At 40.2% G+C, this 20,231-nt stretch overlaps 3 protein-coding genes and 1 long non-coding RNA gene across 4 annotated transcripts in view; 3 read left to right on the forward strand and 1 right to left on the reverse strand.

Annotated features, from left to right (window-relative positions):
- si:ch73-60h1.1 (calcium/calmodulin-dependent protein kinase type IV) overlaps positions 1-15,118 on the forward strand; it is a 48,007-nt gene extending 32,889 nt beyond the window's left edge. Inside the window, exons 8-11 of the mRNA XM_059341817.1 lie at positions 8,587-8,662; positions 9,876-10,002; positions 10,496-10,648; positions 12,525-15,118. Of these exons, the coding sequence (XP_059197800.1) occupies positions 8,587-8,662; positions 9,876-10,002; positions 10,496-10,648; positions 12,525-13,034 (866 nt within the window). The 3' untranslated portion in view covers positions 13,035-15,118. The remainder of the gene's footprint in view (positions 1-8,586; positions 8,663-9,875; positions 10,003-10,495; positions 10,649-12,524) is intronic.
- Positions 1,032-2,427, forward strand: LOC131977335 (E3 ubiquitin-protein ligase TRIM39-like). The gene has a single exon (XM_059340583.1). It carries the CDS (start codon positions 1,036-1,038, stop codon positions 2,425-2,427), a length of 1,392 nt encoding a protein of 463 aa, XP_059196566.1. The 5' UTR covers positions 1,032-1,035.
- Positions 6,270-8,327, forward strand: LOC131978243 (nuclear factor 7, brain-like). Its single transcript, XM_059341818.1, has one exon. The coding sequence runs from the start codon at positions 6,506-6,508 to the stop codon at positions 7,895-7,897; it is 1,392 nt and encodes a 463-aa protein (XP_059197801.1). The 5' UTR covers positions 6,270-6,505; the 3' UTR covers positions 7,898-8,327.
- Positions 15,119-16,054: 936 nt separating the features above from the next.
- Positions 16,055-16,464, reverse strand: LOC131978248 (uncharacterized). Its single transcript, XR_009394944.1, has 2 exons — positions 16,383-16,464; positions 16,055-16,292 (listed from the first exon to the last, which is right to left on the reverse strand). It is a non-coding gene; the product is annotated as an uncharacterized LOC131978248 (long non-coding RNA).
- Positions 16,465-20,231: the final 3,767 nt, after the last annotated feature.

The following is a 20,231-nucleotide window of genomic DNA, read 5'->3' on the forward strand; positions in this document are numbered from 1 at the left end:
GTAAAAAGAAAACTGTGAAAAAAATAGCCATAAAAAGTCCATACATTTTTCTACATATTTTTATTTACTATATTTTATATACAGATATTGACTGTATAATATCTGTATTTTTTCTGTTATCATATTGTCTTTGTACAGTTTTCAGTTGAATATTTGCCAAAAAGGATTTAGCAATAATCGCAGAACTTTTTAGGAATGAGGGTTCTACGTCTTTCAAAATATTGGTGCAAATTTGCTCCTCAATCACAGTTTTTACGGTCATTTTAATATTTCTTTATTTCTTTATTTCATCACATCAACATAAAGTTTATAATCACTGAAAGTGGCTCAGATTATAACAATAAAACTGGAGAGTTTAACAGCACTATCCTGCACTCTTACATCAGGAGAAACTGATCTTTCTCACTGTGTTTGAGTGAAAGACTTTCAAAGGAGATTAAATAACTGTAGATTATGCTTAACATTGGACCCAAAGTTAATCATTGTAGGTTTAAACCCTGATAAACATTGTACATGTAAGACAGTTTTTGATGCCTCAGAGCTGTTTATTGAACATTTATTACACTCTCTTAAAGTAAAAACAAGAAACCAAACTTCACTGTCGTTGAACTTGCTGACTGGATTAAAGAAGCTCCAACAACTAGTCAAAAGAAATTCCAATTATTCTTTGTTTTCTCCTTTGTAAGAATTCAAAATATGTAAAATATGTAAGTGAGGCTGGCAGACGCAGCTCCACTACTCATCTGACTCACCTGACACAAACCAGGAAACATGACGTGTCTTGTTTGTGTGTAAACACACACACCAGGAGAAAGACGATAAGATTCACCTGCAGAGCAAAACCACTTCTCCGACTGAAAGAGGACATTTACAGGAGGGAACACTGGGAATACTGGGATACTAACACTTCACCCAGCTGCTGAATCCACAAACTGAACGAGTGTTTAACAAGAACAGAGACTCAAAGTAAAGTAAGTTTCAGAGAACAGGGAGTGGCTGAGCTGTCTGCCTGCTGTGTTTTCACTCAGAGACTAAATGGCGTCCAGATTAGAGGAAGAACTCTGCTGTCCGGTCTGTCAGGACCTCTTTAAAGATCCTGTCACTCTGTCGTGTTGCCACAGCTTCTGTAAAGACTGTCTGCAGAACTGGTGGAAGGACAAAGAAACCAAAGAGTGTCCGGTTTGTAAGAGAAGATCTTCAAAGGTTTTACCTCCTAGTTTTGCCTTAAAGAACGCATGTGAGGCCTTGTTACAGGAGAGAGATCAGAGAGCTTCAGAGCCTCTCTGCAGTCTGCACTCTGAGAAATTCAAACTCTTCTGTCTGGACCATCAGCAGCCAGTGTGTCACATCTGTAGAGACTCGGAAAATCACTCCAAGCACACAATCAGACCCATCGATGAAGCTGCACAACAACACAAGAAGGAACTTCAGGAAACTCTGGAGCCTTTAAAGAAGAAGTTAAAGGGTTTTAAGAAAGTTAAAGTGAAGTTTGATCAAACAGCAGAACACATTCAGGTCCAGGCCCGACGCACAGAGACGCAGATTAAGGAGCAGTTTAAGAAGCTTCACCAGTTTCTAGAAGAGGAAGAGGAGGCCAGGATGGCTGCACTGAGGGAGGAAGAGGAGCAGAAGAGTCAGATGATGAAGGAGAAGATGGAGGCTCTGAGCAGAGATATAGCAGCTCTTTCAGACACAGTCAGAGCCACAGAGGACCATCTGAGAGCTGAACACGTCTCATTCCTGCACAACTACAAGGCTGCAGTGGAAAGAGTCCAGCAGCGCCTCCTGCTGGAGGATCCACAGCTGCCCTCAGGAGCTCTGATAGACCAGGCCAAACACCTGGGCAACCTGGCCTTCAACATCTGGAACAAGATGAAGGACATGGTCTCCTACAGTCCTGTCATTCTGGACCCAAACACTGCTGGTACATTCCTCATCCTGTCTGAAGATCTGACCAGTCTGAGAGAAGGAGAGGAACAGCAGCTTCCTGATAATACAGAGAGGATTGATAATTACAGTTCTGTTCTGGGCTCTGAGGGCTTTAACTCAGGGACTCATAGCTGGGACATCCAGGTTGGAGACAGTGAAGTCTGGTCACTGGGTGTGTTAGCAGAGTCTGTCCAGAGGAAGGGACGCCAAGAGTCTGGATTATGGAGAATACGGTTTTATCGTGATAAATACAGAGCAGTCTCTCCATCACATCCATCCACTTATCTCCCATTGGAGAAGAAGCTCCAGAGGATCAGAGTGAATCTGGACTGGAACAGAGGAAAGCTGTCGTTCTCTGATGCTGACACCAACACACGCATACACACCTTCACACACACTTTCACTGAGAGGATGTTTCCATATTTCTACACTGTGTCTACTCTCCCACTGACTGTTTCACCCCTGAAGGTCTCTGTGGCTGCAGGACAACAGCAATAGATGATGATAAATGTGTATTTCAGGAATTATCTCCTGACTCTTTGAGTGACTTGTGACTGTGTTGTCCAGATGATGCTGATGGTTGTCATGGTGATGTGGATGATATCTGCAGTAATAGTATCAGAAGTATAGCAACAAATAATCAGAAAACATCTGTGATTTAAAAAGTATGAGACAGTGTTAGTGACTAGGACCCAGGGCTGGGCACTATGGTCCTAAAACAATATGACAATATCTCAATATTTCAGGTTATTTTTGCAATAACGATTTGACAAAATGTTGAGAAATATATAGAAAATAAGATTTTTTAAAAATATTGTAGAGTCTGTGTAAACAAAAATGGTACTACAAAATAAAAATCAACCATAAATCTAAATAGTTGTGTAAAGCGTGAATCTCAACAGCTGCAAATACAAAATATTTACTCTCGACTCTTCAGTCCAAAATGGAAGAATTATAAAATAATAAATAAAAAAACTGCAAATTTAACTAAGTCCATTTACTCAAGTACTGTACTTCTACTTCACTACATTTTAAAGGCAAATACTGTGTTTTTTACTCCACTACATTTATCTGCCAGCTTTAGTTACTTTTCATATAAGAAATGTGATTAAACATTTAAATATATTAAAGCACATAAAAGTATGTTAAGTAGTTAAAATGAGCTTTTACCTTGACGACAGTAAAAAGCTGCTTACATAAATGCATCAACAATAATTATCCAACAATATATAGAGAATGTTTTGCAGTAAAAGCCCAAATTTGGTTTTAATTTAACAATTCCATCATACACACTGATCTTAATCACTAATCTTAAAATGATGAGTTTGCCTTCCTGAGTGTAAACATGTCGGCAGTTATTGTAAAGGAGAATATGAAGGCATTTTTATGTTTTATTCGTGGCATTTTATTTTGACAGTGTTCTTGTAAATTCTGTGGTCAATGCTTGATTGTGCTCTTACTTTGAAAGCTTATCGACAGAAAGTGACTCTTGCCGATCCGCTTGTTGTTTACGGTCATGTTTGTGAATGTGTCTGTAGCACTCATCAGAAATAAACATGATAAACTCTCACTCTTCATATCTGTTGCATGAATCCACAACAAGACAAATTCAACATCAGTTTAATCCATAAACATGTTGTCGCTCAGCTCCGCCCCTTAGTTACTGTTGCTATGTACCAAGCTCGCAGGACCGTCAGCAGCCACGGAGCCGACCGGCGCTGTTTGTTAACGATTCTTTCTGGAGTAACACCTCCGGGAGATAGGCTGCCAACATTCAATATTAATATATACATTACAGACCTGTACATTAACTTGTTTAAGTTTGTTGGTCTAGTTCTGCACTAGTAGTGGTAATAATAATAGCTGACAGGAACCATAACTGTTAAATCCGGTTTGGGTTGTTAGACAATCGTTAGTTAGCTCATGTTTGCTAGCTAGCAGCTTACCTTGGAGCAGATGTGTGTGTGTGTGTGTGTTGATCTTGGAGATATTAAGTTGGAGTGGGGTCTCCCACACAGTTTAATCCACAGCCAGTAATGCTCCTCTTGCATTATGAGTTTTGGAAATGTGTAAAAAACGACTCCTCCCTCTAAGCCAGTAGTTCTCAACCTTGGGGTCGGGACCCCAATTGGGGTCGCGAGATGATTTCTGGGGGTCGCCAAATCATTTTGGAAGTCAGCTGTGTCTCCACTGTGATAAAATGTTCACGTGTTTTAGTCTTTTTGGTCATTTATTGTCATTTTTTTTGTCATTTTGTGTCTTTTTTGGTCATTTCGTGGTTTTTTTTTTGTCATTTTGTGTCTTTTTTAGTCATTTTGTGTCTTTTTTTTGGTCATTTTGTGTCTTTTTTTGGTCATTTTGTGTCTTTTTTTGATCATTTTGTGTCATTTTGTGGTCAATTTGATTCTTTTTTGGGTAATTTTGTGTCTTTTCTGACAAATACCAAAGTAGCAAGTTATTACTTTACAAGGAGTCTCTGGCTTGAAGCTGACTGCTTCATTATTTGTCCAAAATACGTCGTATCAACTGAGTTTGTATGATCTGAACTGTGCGTGTGAGATTCTGTTCAGTGATCGGGGGTCGCGGACGACATGCATGTTAAATTGGGGGTCGCGACTCAAAAAGGTTGAGAACTACTGCTTTAAGCTGTGAGGGTAGCTGGTGTTATACCGTTGCACATTGTTGCTCAGAGCTCAAAGCTTGACGGACATTCTTCTCTTAGTGACGGTTGCCAAGTTAGGATTCTTAGTAACGGTTGCTAAGGTAGGATTCTTAGTAACAGTTGCTAAGGTAGGATTGGACGAGGAGCGTTAGAGGCAGGAGTTCTGCGAACGGTTTCAAAAAGTCACATTTCTCACTAAAATATCTGCTGCTTGGTGGATCATAAAAGAAGGTTCTGCAGCAGTTCTACACTGTGAGAAAAGAAAGAAAGATATTTTCCGGAAAAGTCCTGTATAATTTTACAGGGTTTTCTTGTTTTTTCTACATCAGTTGCAAATGGCAAAAAAAGTTAATTACTTTCATTAATCATAAAATTGAAGATGAAATCTGGAAATTAATTAATTGGGTTATTATGTATAATTTTTACAATATTATTTAATTGCATAATGGTTTTGAATGTTGAATTACAATGAATTCTATGTAAAAAAATAATTATGATTCACATAATATTGATCAATATGAAATGGCAACTTTCTGTTTTTTTTACAGTAAAACTTTAAATTTAATGTAAAAAAATGTTAAAAGAAATCGTAAACAAAAGAAAAAAATAACTAATTTTATTCTACAAATATACATTTTTAAATACAAATATTTACTGTATATTATCTCTGTTTAAAGAGATTATCTGTAAAATAACTTACTCATTTTTAATTTCTTTCAAAATATTTGTGCAAATTTGCTTTTCTATGTAAACATTTAAAACAATTCACAAAATATTTATCAATGTAAAATTAAGGCTTTTGAATTCATTGTAAAAAGAAAACTGTGAAAAAAAATCCATAAAAAATCCATTAATTTTTCTACATATTTTTATATAGTATATTTTATATACAGATATTGACTGTATATTATCTGTTTTTTTTTCTATTATCATATTGTCTTTGTAAAGTTTTCAGTTGAATATTTGCCAAAAAGGATTTAGCAAAAGATCGCAGAACTTTTTAGGAATGAGGGTTGTACGTCTTTCAAAATATTGGTGCAAATTTGCACCTCAATCACAGTTTTTAGGGTCATTCTGGAATTTTTTTCTTTAATTCACCACATTAACATAAAGTTTACAGTCAGTGTAAGTGGCTCAGACTTTCACAATAAAACTGGAGAGTTTAACAGCACTATCCTGCACTCTTGTATCAGGAGAAACTGATCTTTCTCACTGTCTTTGAGTGAAAGACTTTCAGAGGAGATTGAATAACTGTAGAGTTCACTTAACATTGGACCCAAAGTTAATCATTGTAGGTCTACACCGTGATATATATATATATATATATATATATATATATGTATATTTAAAAAACTCATGAAGACCAAGTTCTTCGGAGAGCATCTTCTCTCCTAGCACCACAACAACTCTACTCCTTAAAGAATTGTCACTAGCACTTATTGCTGCACAAATGGCTCTTTTTGCACTATACCTTGATTGTTCCCCTTTTTTTCCTGTAAGTCGCTTTGGATAAAAGCTTCTCCTTTCTCCTTTCTCATTTCTCCTTTCTCATTTCTCCTTTCTCCTTTGTGAGAATTCAAAATATGTAAGTGAGGCTGGCAGACGCAGCTCCACCCCTCATCTGACTCACATGACACAAACCAGGAAACATGACGTGTCTTGTTTGTGTGTAAACACACACACCAGGAGACAGACGATAAGATTCACCTGCAGAGCAAAACCACTTCTCTGACTGAAAGAGGACATTTACAGGAGGGAACACTGGGAATACTGGGATACTAACACTTCACCCAGCTGCTGAATCCACAAACTGAACGAGTGTTTAACAAGAACAGAGACTCAAAGTGAAAGTAAGTTTCAGAGAACAGGGAGTGGCTGAGCTGTCTGCCTGCTGTGTTTTCACTCAGAGACTAAATGGCGTCCAGATTAGAGGAAGAACTCTGCTGTCCGGTCTGTAAGGACGTCTTTAAAGATCCTGTCACTCTGTCGTGTTACCACAGCTTCTGTAAAGACTGTCTGCAGAGCTGGTGGAAGGACAAAGAAACCAAAGAGTGTCCGGTTTGTAAGAGAAGATCTTCAAAGGTATTACCTCCTAGCTTTGCCTTAAAGAACGCGTGTGAGGCTTTGTTACAGGAGAGAGATCAGAGAGCTTCAGAGCCTCTCTGCAGTCTGCACTCTGAGAAACTCAAACTCTTCTGTCTGGACCATCAGCAGCCAGTGTGTCTCGTCTGCAGAGACTCAGAAAAACACTCCAACCACAGATTCAGACCCATTGACGAAGCTGCACAACAACACAAGAAGGAACTTCAGGAAACTCTGGAGCCTTTAAAGAAGAAGTTAAAGGGTTTTAAAGGAGTTAAAGTGAAGTTTGATGAAACAGCAGGACACATTCAGGTCCAGGCCCGACGCACAGAGACGCAGATTAAGGAGCAGTTTAAGAAGCTTCACCAGTTTCTAGAAGAGGAAGAGGAGGCCAGGATGGCTGCACTGAGGGAGGAAGAGGAGCAGAAGAGTCAGATGATGAAGGAGAAGATGGAGGCTCTGAGCAGAGAGATAGCAGCTCTTTCAGACACAGTCAGAGCCACAGAGGACCAGCTGAGAGCTGAACACGTCTCATTCCTGCACAACTACAAGGCTGCAGTGGAAAGAGTCCAGCAGCGCCTCCTGCTGGAGGATCCACAGCTGCCCTCAGGAGCTCTGATAGACCAGGCCAAACACCTGGGCAACCTGGCCTTCAACATCTGGAACAAGATGAAGGACATGGTCTCCTACAGTCCTGTCATTCTGGACCCAAACACTGCTCATCCAGAACTCATCCTGTCTGAAGATCTGACCAGTCTGAGACGAGGAGAGAAACAGCAGCTTCCTGATAATCCAGAGAGGATTGATTATTACCGCTCTGTTCTGGGCTCTGAGGGCTTTAACTCAGGGACTCACAGCTGGGAGGTCCAGGTTGGAGACAGTAAAGGCTGGTCACTGGGTGTGTTAGCAGAGTCTGTCCAGAGGAAGGGAAGCAGACAGTCTGGATTTTGGAGAATTGGGTTCCATAATGATAAATACAAAACAGTCTCTCCATCACATCCATCCACTGATCTCCCATTGGAGAAGAAGTTCCAGAGGATCAGAGTGAATCTGGACTGGAACAGAGGAGAGCTGTCATTCTCTGATGCTGACACTAACACACACATACACACCTTCACACACACTTTCACTGAGAGAATGTTTCCATATATTAACACTTGGTCTACTCTCCCACTGAGTGTTTCACCCCTGAAGGTCTCTGTGGCTGCAGAACAACAGCAATAGATGATGGTAAATGTGTATTTCAGGAATTATCTCCTGACTCTCTGAGTGACTTGTGACTGTGTTGTCCAGATGATGCTGCTGGTTGTCATGGTGATGTGAACGAAATAAGAATATAAGAAATATAACAACAAATAATCTGAAAACATCTGTGATCTTCTGCAACATGATCCAGATAAATATTTGTGATTGACAGCCGCTTCATGAATCACAGGACAAGGTTTTTTTTTTTTCAACTTCCATTAACATAAATTGTTCTGCTGCACTCAGCAGCTAGAAAATGAGATTAAAGCCTCGGCTGGAATATTCAGAGACTCTGAGACCAAGTCAGTGACTAGGAGACAAAGTCCCAACTTTTATGTAACGTGTTGCTGCATTAAATTCAGTGTATATATTCACAATAAACAATAAAGTTTATCAGTTTGAACGTAAATATTTTGTCTTTGTGCAGTTTTTAATTGAATATCTGTCCAAAAGGATCAAATATTATGTTTTGTTTATGTTTAGACAGCGTCCTCCATGTTTCAGTAGCAGTAGATGGTATAATACCAGCTGTAGGTGTGTTTAATGACCTGTGTTGCTGTGATGTACGGCGGCAGGCGGTGATGCGTTCACTGGAGCCGCTGCTCTGTGGGATTTCACATTACTCTCAGTTAGAGCTTCTGCCAGCTAACCAGCTCCTCTGCCTGCAGCTCCAGAGATCCTGCGGGGAAACGCTTACGGCCCCGAGGTGGACATGTGGTCGGTGGGCGTCATCCTCTACATCCTGTGAGTCCGTTCACACCTCGCCACCACACACACACATTCACATACACACACACACACACTGAGCTGACTCAGTATCGACTCAGTCCTGTCAGAACTGTTTTATTTCTGCTTCCTGTTTATCTTTTTTTCCTCTAAATTCCTTTAAATGATGTTTTCTGAACATAATGACTATTTGTGACATTTTCTCATCACTCAGTTGAAATATGGTTAATTGTGAAATTTTTTAAAGTCATTCGGCTTAAGAGGTTTTTCACTAATCGACAGTATAAATTATTTTTTGAACAGCTGCTTTATAATGACCTGGAGAAGCTGCGTCACTAGTCGTGTTTTCATCATTAATTAATTAATTTCTCTGCACATTTTGAAGATTCTCATGAGAAAAGCTTGATGGAAACACTAAAATTTGATTTAAAAAGAAGTTTTTCTTCTCACTTGAGTTGTTTTTGTCTTTTTATTAAAATAGTTAATGCTCTAAACAGGAGATGGAAACTTTTTTCTGAATAAGTTCTGACGTTGACATCATTTAATCACATGACTGATCAGCTGTTTCCTCTGACATAAAATAACTATTAGAAGTTGAATCTAATTCCTGAAGACTTCTCTCCATTTTCCCTCTTTTTCTTGTTGTTTTCTCTCCTTCTTCTCCTGTTTACTGACAGATTAGCCTACAGCAATACATTACTACATTGCCATCTGCTGACCAAAGTACGTTACTGCAGCTGTGTTTATTTGCTCTAAACCAGCTGATGGAAACTCACAAATTCATATTTTTTTCAATGCCACATTTCAAAATTTTGTTTCAAAATTCACCTATACTTTAATGGAAACACAACATTTATAAAAGTCATACAGCTTAAGAGTTTTCTCACAAATTGACTAATTCAAAAAAGAGGCAAAAGACCAGAAATGGCTCTTTGTTGTCCTGAATTAACCTCTTGAACAACTTTATAATGACCTGGACAACCTGCGTCTCTAGTCGTGTTTCCATCAACAAATTTTATCTGCACGTTTCAAAGATTCTCATAAGAAAAGCTTGATGGAAACGCTAAACAGGAGACAGAAACACTGTTTCTGAATGACGCAGCAACATGAAAGAACAATTCAAAGTTTCCCATTTGAATCTAAATCTTTAAGATTTTCTCTCGGATCAGCAGGGGCAGTTGTCCTACAGTTTTAAAACAAGGCTGTGTCTCTAACTGTGTCCCGTGTTCAGACTCTGCGGGTTCGAGCCGTTCTTTGACCCGAGGGGGGACCAGTACATGTACAGCCGGATCCTCAACTGCGACTACGAGTTTGTGTCTCCGTGGTGGGACGACGTCTCCCTCAACGCCAAGGATCTGGTGAGTCCCACATGTGATCCTCCTCCTGACAGCCGGGCACTTTCACCTAAACACATTTTGTTTGCTTAATCAATCAAAACTGGACTTGTCTAGGAGAACTTTAGACTCTTGACATTGACTTGGACTTGTCTTGGAGGACTTTAGACCATTGAAATTGACCTGGACTTGTCTTGGAGGGCTTTAGACCCTTGACATTGACTTGGACTTGTCTGGGAGGACTTCAGAAAGTTCTTGAATGTCTCAAGACTTAACGGCTTGAAACTTGACTCGGATCGGCCTCAAATAGACTTGTCTGGAAGGACTTGTGACTTTACGTGGACCTGTTTCAAATTTAGTTTCAGTGAATCTCTCTATCTTTGTTGTCTGGAAGGTCTGGTACTTCTCAATAGTTTACAGCCGATCAGTTCATTCAGACTTGACCTCATCCGCCCTGAATGTGACCTGGAGAGACCTGGACCTGAACTCGGCCCTGACCCTGTTTTTCCGTCTGCAGGTCAGTAAGCTGATCGTCCTCGACCCTCACAAGCGCCTCAGTGTCCGTGAGGCCCTGCAGCACCCCTGGGTGCTGGGCAAAGCTGCTCGCTTCTCCCACATGGACACCGCCCAGAGGAAACTGCAGGAGTTCAACGCTCGCCGCAAACTTAAGGTGAAGACGCCAAATTAGTGTTGAAGACTTTAAAAGGTTTGAAAGTGTCGATCCAACTCTTTACAGCCATGTTTGTCCGTGTAAAGATTTGTGTGATGTCATGATTGACAGCTGTAACTGACTCCTGATTGGTCAGGCGGGTGTTTGGGCGGGAACCAGGGCCAGATTAACACTTTGCTGTAACCCTGGGCAACAATATTCAAGGGCCCCATCATCACGACCCCAGAATCACCATAATCTGGCAAAATATAGAATAAATTACAGTAAAATACAGTTAATATACTCAATACATCAATAACTAACTGTCATCAAGTGCATTTTCATGTACAAACGCTCATAGAACTACAAATGCACCACAAGGCCACTCACTCACATATGATGTTATGAAAACACATCAGCATCAGTATAATCTGACCCACTACATAGATAACAATAATAAGAAGAAGAAGAAGAAAAAAAAATCATAATAAATACATTTTATTTGGAAGGCGCCTTTCTTGGCACTCAAGGACACCGTACAAAAAGATAGAAAATGATAGCCAAGGAAGTGTCCTCAATTTTCACAAAAAATAAGTAAGCAACCAATTTCAAAGCATCCAATATTCATTTAACAACAGCTATTCCCAGCAGCACAAATGTATTGAATTAATAGAGGCATCACAGAGGAAGACAAGACACAAACAAGAATCAAGAATCTAGAATCAAGTAGCATTTTGGTCCTCAGCTCATTTTAAACAGAAATCACTGTCACCTTAAAATTCATTTCTGAGCAACTGCTCTGATGGACAGTTGAACATATAAGAGAGAGATAACTAGATATTTAGCTTGTGCCCACTCTGCCCTGGGCCCTTTAGAGGTCGTGGGCCCCTGTGCAATAGCCCAGTTGCCCATATGGTTCATCCGGCCTTGGCGGTAACTCTACACCGCAGCTCCACTCTATCTCTTCTGACAGAATCTGATGCAGATGGTGACGCCTGTATCCTGTTTGATTTAGACTGCCAGAGGAAGTGGAGAGGAAATGTCCATCTATATATACAGTCTGTGGTTAGAGGAACAATGTGGGGTGAAATTGTGTTGAATGTGTTGGAAGCATTAATAGTCTAGTCGTAATTTCTTGAACCCAGAGATGTTGAGTACCCTAAAGTTTTATTGCAGAAATGTCATCTATAGGCCTAATGGATGGAATTTAACTTGGTTGCTAAAAGTTGCACTTTGGGCAATTTGCATAATTAGCATAATAAGAAAGTCAAGACACCACAGGTGAATAGGGTAAAAATAAATAAATAATAGATATCACCATGAAACTTTCTCAGTTGATTACTTATGTTAAGAGGAGAAACAAATGTATTGCATGTTTTTTGTATTTTAATGTTTACATATGCAAATGAGGCCATATCTCATCAAATATGCGCTCATTTGCATACAGACAAAATCAGATCGTTTGATAAAGTCATGCTCAAAATATTTTTTCCAAGAGTAAACATGTATACTTGGGGGTCTGAGCTGTTTTGGTGAAAACCTTCAGGGAACCTGGTCAGGAGGCAGTGTTGACCTATGGACGGACGGATTTAGAAATTAAGTGCCCCATGCAAAATAACTATATAACAGCATGCACACACACACACAAGAACTATATACAAGAACTATATACAATATGCAAAATAACTATATAACAATAAAACTTTTATGGGTTTACTATTGGGCCTATGGGGATTACGACTGGACTATAATAACCAAACTTTGTTGAGTTAACGTGTAACTTAAACAATTTTTTTAATGTTTCTGGAGAGAAACTTCACTCCAGTTATTATTTTAAGAAGATTTGTAAGATTAAAATGTTTCTGAAAGTTTATTTAAAGTGTGTTTGTCTCAACAGGCCGCCATGAAGGCCGTCGTGGCCACCAGTCGGATGCACGAGGGCTCGCGGCGTCGTACCGACAGCTGTGAGATGCCGGGCTCGGGCACTTCCAGGCAGAGCAGCATGCAGCAAGACCCGCCTCCAGAGTCAACAAGCCCCGCCCCCTCAGACAAAGAGTCCCCGCCCCCGGACCCACAGCCGCCCGGAGACGAATCAAAGTCCGACGACCAAAGTGCCCCCAGCCCCTCCCCTCCTCGGAGCCCCAAACCACCCAGCTCTGATGTCACGCCCACAGGCCCCGCCCCCACCAGACCGCCGCTGCGGGTCGACGGGCTCCGACAGGCGTCCGTCATCCCTAAAACCGTGCCGATCCAGCCCCGACTGCCGCAGAAGAGCTGCTCCGTGGTGGAGCCCGCCTCCAGGGCCGACGCCGTGCCCGCTCTGGCCACGCCTCCAAGTCCCAACACGCTCAGCAACGGCTTCACGCCGGGGGCGGAGCCTGCCAGTAAGACCGCCCACTGCCAGTGATCAGCTGACGCCACTCTGCTTCAGTTTCTCTACAGAAATATTGAGGTTCAGCTTCCATCTTTACAAACTGAAATCATTTATCTGGACAGAATGAAGAAAAGTATCCAGAACGTTTAACATTTAACTTCCATTCTGTAGCGCTGCTGCTACGCTAACATGCTAACAGCTACGTACTCTGAGGGTCTGTCGGGTGTTTTTGCAGCCTGGACGGTTTTCTGACGAGCTGCTGGTTTTCAGTTTGGAGACGATTCAGGATCTGAAAAATCATTTGTCCCACATCAGGACTTAGGATTTATTAAACCTCCTCTGTTCTTGTTTCTGTGGTAAGAAAAACTACTAAACATGCTAAAAACGTCTATAAACTGACAGTAAGTGAAGCTCATCGTGTAAACACCTTTTAGATTTTCTTTTTCTTTCATCAAATATTTTAAAAACATTTTTCAAAAACGAGTGGCATCAGCAAGTTGCTAGTTTTCTAGTTGCTTTTTTGCTTTTTTGTGTATAGATTTTTTTAATATTTTATTAAACAGTTTCATAGTCTGGTAAATTAGTCGTGTGCCTGCAGAGTTGCAGCACCGAAATCTTTCTCTGGACAAAGCAGAACAATACAACCTTCTGAATTCAAGTTTCTGTATTTTCAACTGAACTAAGACAAGCTCGAAAGCCTCGTTTACTGATGTAAAACTCACCTTATTCAAACACGACAGAAACAAAATGGAAAAAATTACCAAAACCAGGAAAATAAAATGACAAAAAATAGCCAAAAGCAGCTTTGTACTGATGATTCCATCTGCAGTGTGAAGCTTTGTCTCCCCCTCCTGGCAGAAAGATGAATTACAGCACACATCTCTAGTGACTTTCTGGCTGGATTTAGTGGCTTTTCGGACGCTTGTTGCAACCTATTTACAAACTTTATTCATCCGAAAACTCACGAAATCCACTTAAAAAGGCTAAAAACTCTCAGTTTGCTTCTTTAAATCAAAGTAAAATGGCGTCTCTTTCTGTGTTTGGCAGCTTTTCTTACCACAGAAAACGATTGTAATGTGTAAATTAACATGTTTGTGACCAAAATGAAGCATGGCCGGCATTTATCTTTATCTGATGATTAACATCACATTTATACCTGGTGTTAAAGGATAATTACAGTGTTTTTAAGGCCCCCGTATGAAAAAAAATATTTTTGAAAACAGATATTTTACATTTTAGCTTTTGAAAACAGACCAGAGATCAGGTCGGTCTGTAGTTTACTGCCACTTTAAACACCTGTTTTCACTTCCTGTGACAGTGGGATGTTTAGACGGCTTAGCCTAGCTTAGCATAAAGACTGGGAGCGGAGGGAAACAGCTAGCCTCGCTCTGTCTCCTTCCAACAACATGTTGTATTGTTTGTTTAATCTGTACAGAAAAAGAGGCGCTGGGCGGATGGATACGCAGCATCACCGACCTGTGAGTTGAGTTTATCGGTGTGTTTTTGAGTCCTGATCTGGGACAAACAGACTTCTTTGGTACAGACTGGACGCTCAGGACGGAGCGGATTGATTGTATTTTATTAAACTTTATTTATCCAACTCGTGCTGGAGGACACTGGTGTGAAGGACGAGGAGAGACGCAGCAGCTTCTTCTCTGTTGGGTTCCTCTGCTGCTTCTTCTTCTTCTTCTTCTTCTTCTTCTTCTTCCCTTTTAGAGCCGGAGCACGTGGCGCCGCTTCAGACGGACTCGGAGGAACAGTTTGAGGAATCTGCTTTGAGTTTTTTAATCCTTTCTACTCTTTACTGTCGACTCCCGCCGGCTTCATTCTGCAGCAGTTTGAGTAGATCGACCCAGTGTGTAGTTCAGTGACGTGTTGTGTTCGTGAGCTTCTAGTAAAACGCAGTGTTGTTTACACTTTATCAGCAGCGATGATACTGATCTCCTGTTTGCACTGTACATAGTTTGGTTTTAGATTATGACTGACATCTTTGCCACCTGACCGGAGGCGCGGTCGGTGTTCAGACCCCCAAACGCACCAAATTAGACCTTAAATCCAACCATCTGATCTGAAACCACACGTTCTACCTCTCTCTGTACAGGGGCTTCCAAAATTATCCAACACCACGCAGACGTCTCTGGAAAGAAAATAGTGTTGAACCCAACAGGCACAAACCTACGGTGGCTGAGACGGTCCAAACAGAAGCAAACGAGGAGGTCCCAACTCTCCCAAAAGTGACAGATTTTTCATTATTTATCTATTTATACAAACAAACACATAACAAAGCGTTTTTTTGCTGCATTTCTAGTCTTACAACAGTTTCACGTTGGAATTTTGTCTTTATTAAAGATATTAGAGATGTTTTAATGGCCTCACAAACCACCCTTTAATTATGGATATATTGTTTAATATCCACGCCACAATATAAGCGTGCATAGAAGTGTATGGGCAGGGGCGGTTCCATGATTTGAGATAAAAGTGTCTGTTTTCGTATGTAAAGGAGCATAAATTTTACGTGCATGAAACTTGCAAGTGTAGATACAAAAGTTATTTGATTCATCATCATGTCCGGATTAATAATCTGATCCGGAGGATGCTCCAGCACTAATATGTCAGTATGAAGTCAAATTAAAGTGATTCGCTGAGATTTAATGTCAAAAGAAGGATCAAAATGATGCAGAAATAACTACAACATGATGCTGATGTGTAAAAAGTCTGAATTGATGCTTTGTCAGGTCTGTCTGCAAGAACACAAGAACACTGCTGTTAAAATGACTGTTTTCTGGATGGAGTCTGGTTTATTAGGGCGACGCTGTGCCGGAGATTTAAACGCAAGAATACACACGTTTGCGTCATGCCACGTGAAAAACTTCGCTTTGCATTTGTTGTGAAAACGCCATCAGAAAACAAAGTGAGCGCAGCAAGTTTTATAAGTCGTTCTCTGATGTTTGTCAGGACAGATTCTGCCTGATCAACCTGGAGAGCTTTGCTTTTTGTTCTGTCTCAGCCACCGTACAAACACATGTGTCCCTGAAGGGCTTCTCTCTTTAAAGAGGAACCAAACATCTTAAAATCCTGGAGCGCCAAATACCTGCAAATACCTTTTTTATGTATAAACATCACTGAAAATATTCTACTACAAGTAAGAGTAAAAACAACAGGTGGCTGATGGAGCAGCTGAAGGTCCGACTGAAGTTTGGTTCCTCTTTAAATATCAAAACAAGTCTTCTGTTACACCTGTCTGCAGGAGCTCACCTGTCTGCAGGTGTTTACCTGTCTGCAGATGTTCACCTGTCTGCAGGAGTTCACCTGTCTGCAGGAGCTCACCTGTCTGCAGGTGTTTACCTGTCTGCAGATGTTCACCTGTCTGCAGGAGCTCACCTGTCTGCAGGAGCTCACCTGTCTGCAGGTGTTTACCTGTCTGCAGATGTTCACCTGTCTGCAGGAGTTCACCTGTCTGCAGATGTTCACCTGTCTGCAGGAGCTCACCTGTCTGCAGGAGCTCACCTGTCTGCAGGTGTTTACCTGTCTGCAGGAGCTCACCTGTCTGCAGGAGCTCACCTGTCTGCAGGTGTTTACCTGTCTGCAGATGTTCACCTGTCTGCAGGAGCTCACCTGTCTGCAGGAGCTCACCTGTCTGCAGGTGTTTACCTGTCTGCAGGAGCTCACCTGTCTGCAGGAGCTCACCTGTCTGCAGGAGCTCACCTGTCTGCAGATGTTCACCTGTCTGCAGGAGTTCCCCTGTCTGCAGATGTTCACCTGTCTGCAGGAGCTCACCTGTCTGCAGATGTTCACCTGTCTGCAGGAGTTCACCTGTCTGCAGGAGTTCACCTGTCTGCAGATGTTCACCTGTCTGCAGGAGCTCACCTGTCTGCAGATGTTCACCTGTCTGCAGGAGCTCACCTGTCTGCAGGAGTTCACCTGTCTGCAGGAGCTCACCTGTCTACAGGAGCTCACCTGTCTGCAGATGTTCACCTGTCTGCAGGTGTTCACCTGTCTGCAGGAGTTCACCTGTCTGCAGGAGCTCACCTGTCTGCAGGAGTTCCCCTGTCTGCAGATGTTCACCTGTCTGCAGGAGCTCACCTGTCTGCAGGAGCTCACCTGTCTGCAGATGTTCACCTGTCTGCAGGAGCTCACCTGTCTGCAGGTGTTTCTAACTTCTTGCCAAAAGGACCTCCCTGGTTGATCCCCTTCCCGGTAAACAGCATGCACTCTGTATATTTGATTTGAATCTATACTCTTCTGTACAAACATGAATATTTTGCTTCTATTTATCTCGGATTCTGAGGGGCAGTCGGGGCGGGGTCGAGGTGGGCGGGGCCTAACTGTAAATGGTGTTTGTTTTGTGTTTGCTGAGTGAACTCGTACGTTTTTTTATTTTGAAGGATGACATATAAACTGACAGCTGTTACATGTGTATCTCTGCATGTATTATTTACTTTCTGTTAATCATATCAGATTAAAGACATCTGAATCCTGCAGGACGCTCATATGGTTTTACATCACATGTGCTATATTATGTTGAGAAACACTTTTTATGTATTTTTTCTCTTTTATTGTGCATTTTTTTTTCTTTTTCTCAGAAAACGTCGACATGACAGCAGTAAGAATGAACCAGAACAGTTAAAGACGAGCTGCAGTTTCATCTGATCATTCTGTTCATTTTTATTGAAAGATAGAAAGACGTTTACAAAAAAAAGGCAGAAATCTCTAAAAATACAGATTAAAATAATAAGTGAAGATATTTTGCCGTATTCTGTTCACAGCCGTGTGTTTCTGTCCAGTCTGGGACTCGAACCTGTGACCTCCGGGTCCCGCTCAGTCCCCTGAGCAGACTCTCTGTCTGTAAACTCGTCCCTCCTGGATCGTCCCACACCAGTACATGGACCTGGACCTCCAGTCTGCCGCCGGCACCTCCCACACCGAGGTGGCACTGAAGGCTCCGCCCCCCTCCGCCCTCGTCCAGGACGCGTCTGCTGATGTCACCGCCCTGTCATCGACCCACCACAGGACGTCCTGCAGAGGTGAGCTGAGCCCAGTGAGGACGCAGACCAGCAGGTGAGCAGATCCTGGATCCAGAGGGAGCGGGGTGGACGATAAGATCTGAACAGACGGACCAGAACCTGTCGGGAAATAAAATAATCAGAAGTTTATTCATTTATATGAAACTTTTCAAAACAAAAGCAGGAGCGTAAAATTAACAAATTATAGAAAAATATTCAGAAGTTAACAGAAACATTATTGGAGCACCTTAAATTAAGAACAAAGGATTTATTGCAGCAGGCCGGAGGTGTTTCAAAATAAAACAGGATGTTTTACAGTTTAACATTTTTACATTTCCATCCGTCCTGTTGTTACCTTTTATTGGGATAAACAGCTTAGGATAAAAACTATTATCTTTTTACTCAATATGATTGAGATGTGTCTTCAATAAATGTTCATCAAATCTTCTATAATTATGCAACTATAAAGAGACAAAACAACAACAAAGAGGTGCAAAACAGCAACAAGATGCAAAACAACTACAAAGAGACATTAACTTCAAAACAACTACAAAGTGATGCAAAACAACAACGAAGAGGTACAAAACAACTACAAAGAGATGCAAAACAACAATGAAGAGGTACAAAACAACTACAAAGTGATGCAAAATTACTACAAAGAGATGCAAAACAACAACAAAGTGATGCAAAACAACTTCAAAATTCAAAACAGCTGCAAAGCGACTCAAAACAACTACAAAGTGGTGCAAAACTACTACAGAGAGATGTAAAACAACTTCAACATGATGCAAGACAACAACAAAGAGATGCAAAACAACAACAAGAGGTGCAAAACAACTACGAAGAAATGCAAAACAACAACAAAGTGATGCAAAACTACTACAAAGAGACACAAAACAACTACAATGTGATGCAACAAAACTAAAAAAAGACAAGACAACTACAAAGTGATGCAAAACTACTATAAAGAGACACAAACCTACTAGAAAGAGGTGTTTATTGTTAATTTATTTACCTGCCGTTTTGTTGCCATGGTGATAAACATCGTCTCCATGACTGCCGACTGATTCTTGGTGAATGTCCACCAGCAGCTGAGTTCCTCCACTGAACACCATGGAGAAGGAGCTGGACCAACACACACACCAACACCTGCAGAAGGACACACACCGTGAGTACACACACACACTCGCGCACACACACACACACACACACACACACACATACACACACACAGTAACTCACCGCAGGAGGACGATGAAGCTCAGCGTTCGGTCCATCCTCGGGTCCTCAGGAGGCTGAACTAAAGTCCTGCTGAGGGTCCAAATACACAAAATAATGCTCATGATGAATAATTGTTTTTTTTTTAAAACTCAACACAAGTCCAAAACATTTAGCAGGCAAAAAATGCAAATATAAAGTCATTTGTTATAGAAAATATTTGGTAAAAGTAAAAAAAAAAAAAATATTAATAAATATAATAATTATATATATATATATATATATATATATATATATATATATATTTTAAAAAATGTTCAGGAGATTTTTTTTATTATAGATAATTAAGTTGATAAAAAAATAAAGGCAATAGTTCAGAAAAGGCAGTAAAATCCTATTTCTTCAAAAATATTTACTTCAGTGTATTAACTATATTTTTATATATATATCTATAATATAATATAATATTACATCTTTGGTTCTTTCAAATTAATGATTGGTTTGACTGACAAAATAGTTAAATATAGTAGATTTTTTCCCCAGTGTTTTCTAATATTTGCTTTTCATAAATATTTTAGGTTTTCTAAAACCCTCATAATGATTTTTTAAAACCTTTTTATGCTTTTTAATTTTTTTTTAACCTTAAACAAAACTCCATATAAAGTTTCAAAGTGCCCCTAATTGGCTGCCTTAATTTAATTTAATTTAATTTAATTTAATTTAATTTAATTTAATTTGATTTAATTTAATTTAATTTAATTTAATTTAATTTAATTTAATTTATAATATAATATAATATAATATACTCACAATTACAGATTTTTCCTGTAAGTTAAAGTTATGTTAATTATGTTTTCTTTAAATTAAATCTCCAATTATTTAAATAATGTTGTATTTATCCTAAATTATTATTAACAATTATTATTATTATTTAACCTTATATAAAATTTGATTTATAACTTTTTTTTAACTAAAAAAGAAGTGCCATTAATCATTGGGTCTGGTCTTA

The sequence above is a fragment of the Centropristis striata genome, chromosome 9, assembly GCF_030273125.1.
Source record: "Centropristis striata isolate RG_2023a ecotype Rhode Island chromosome 9, C.striata_1.0, whole genome shotgun sequence".
In the NCBI taxonomy this organism is placed as follows: domain Eukaryota; kingdom Metazoa; phylum Chordata; class Actinopteri; order Perciformes; family Serranidae; genus Centropristis; species Centropristis striata.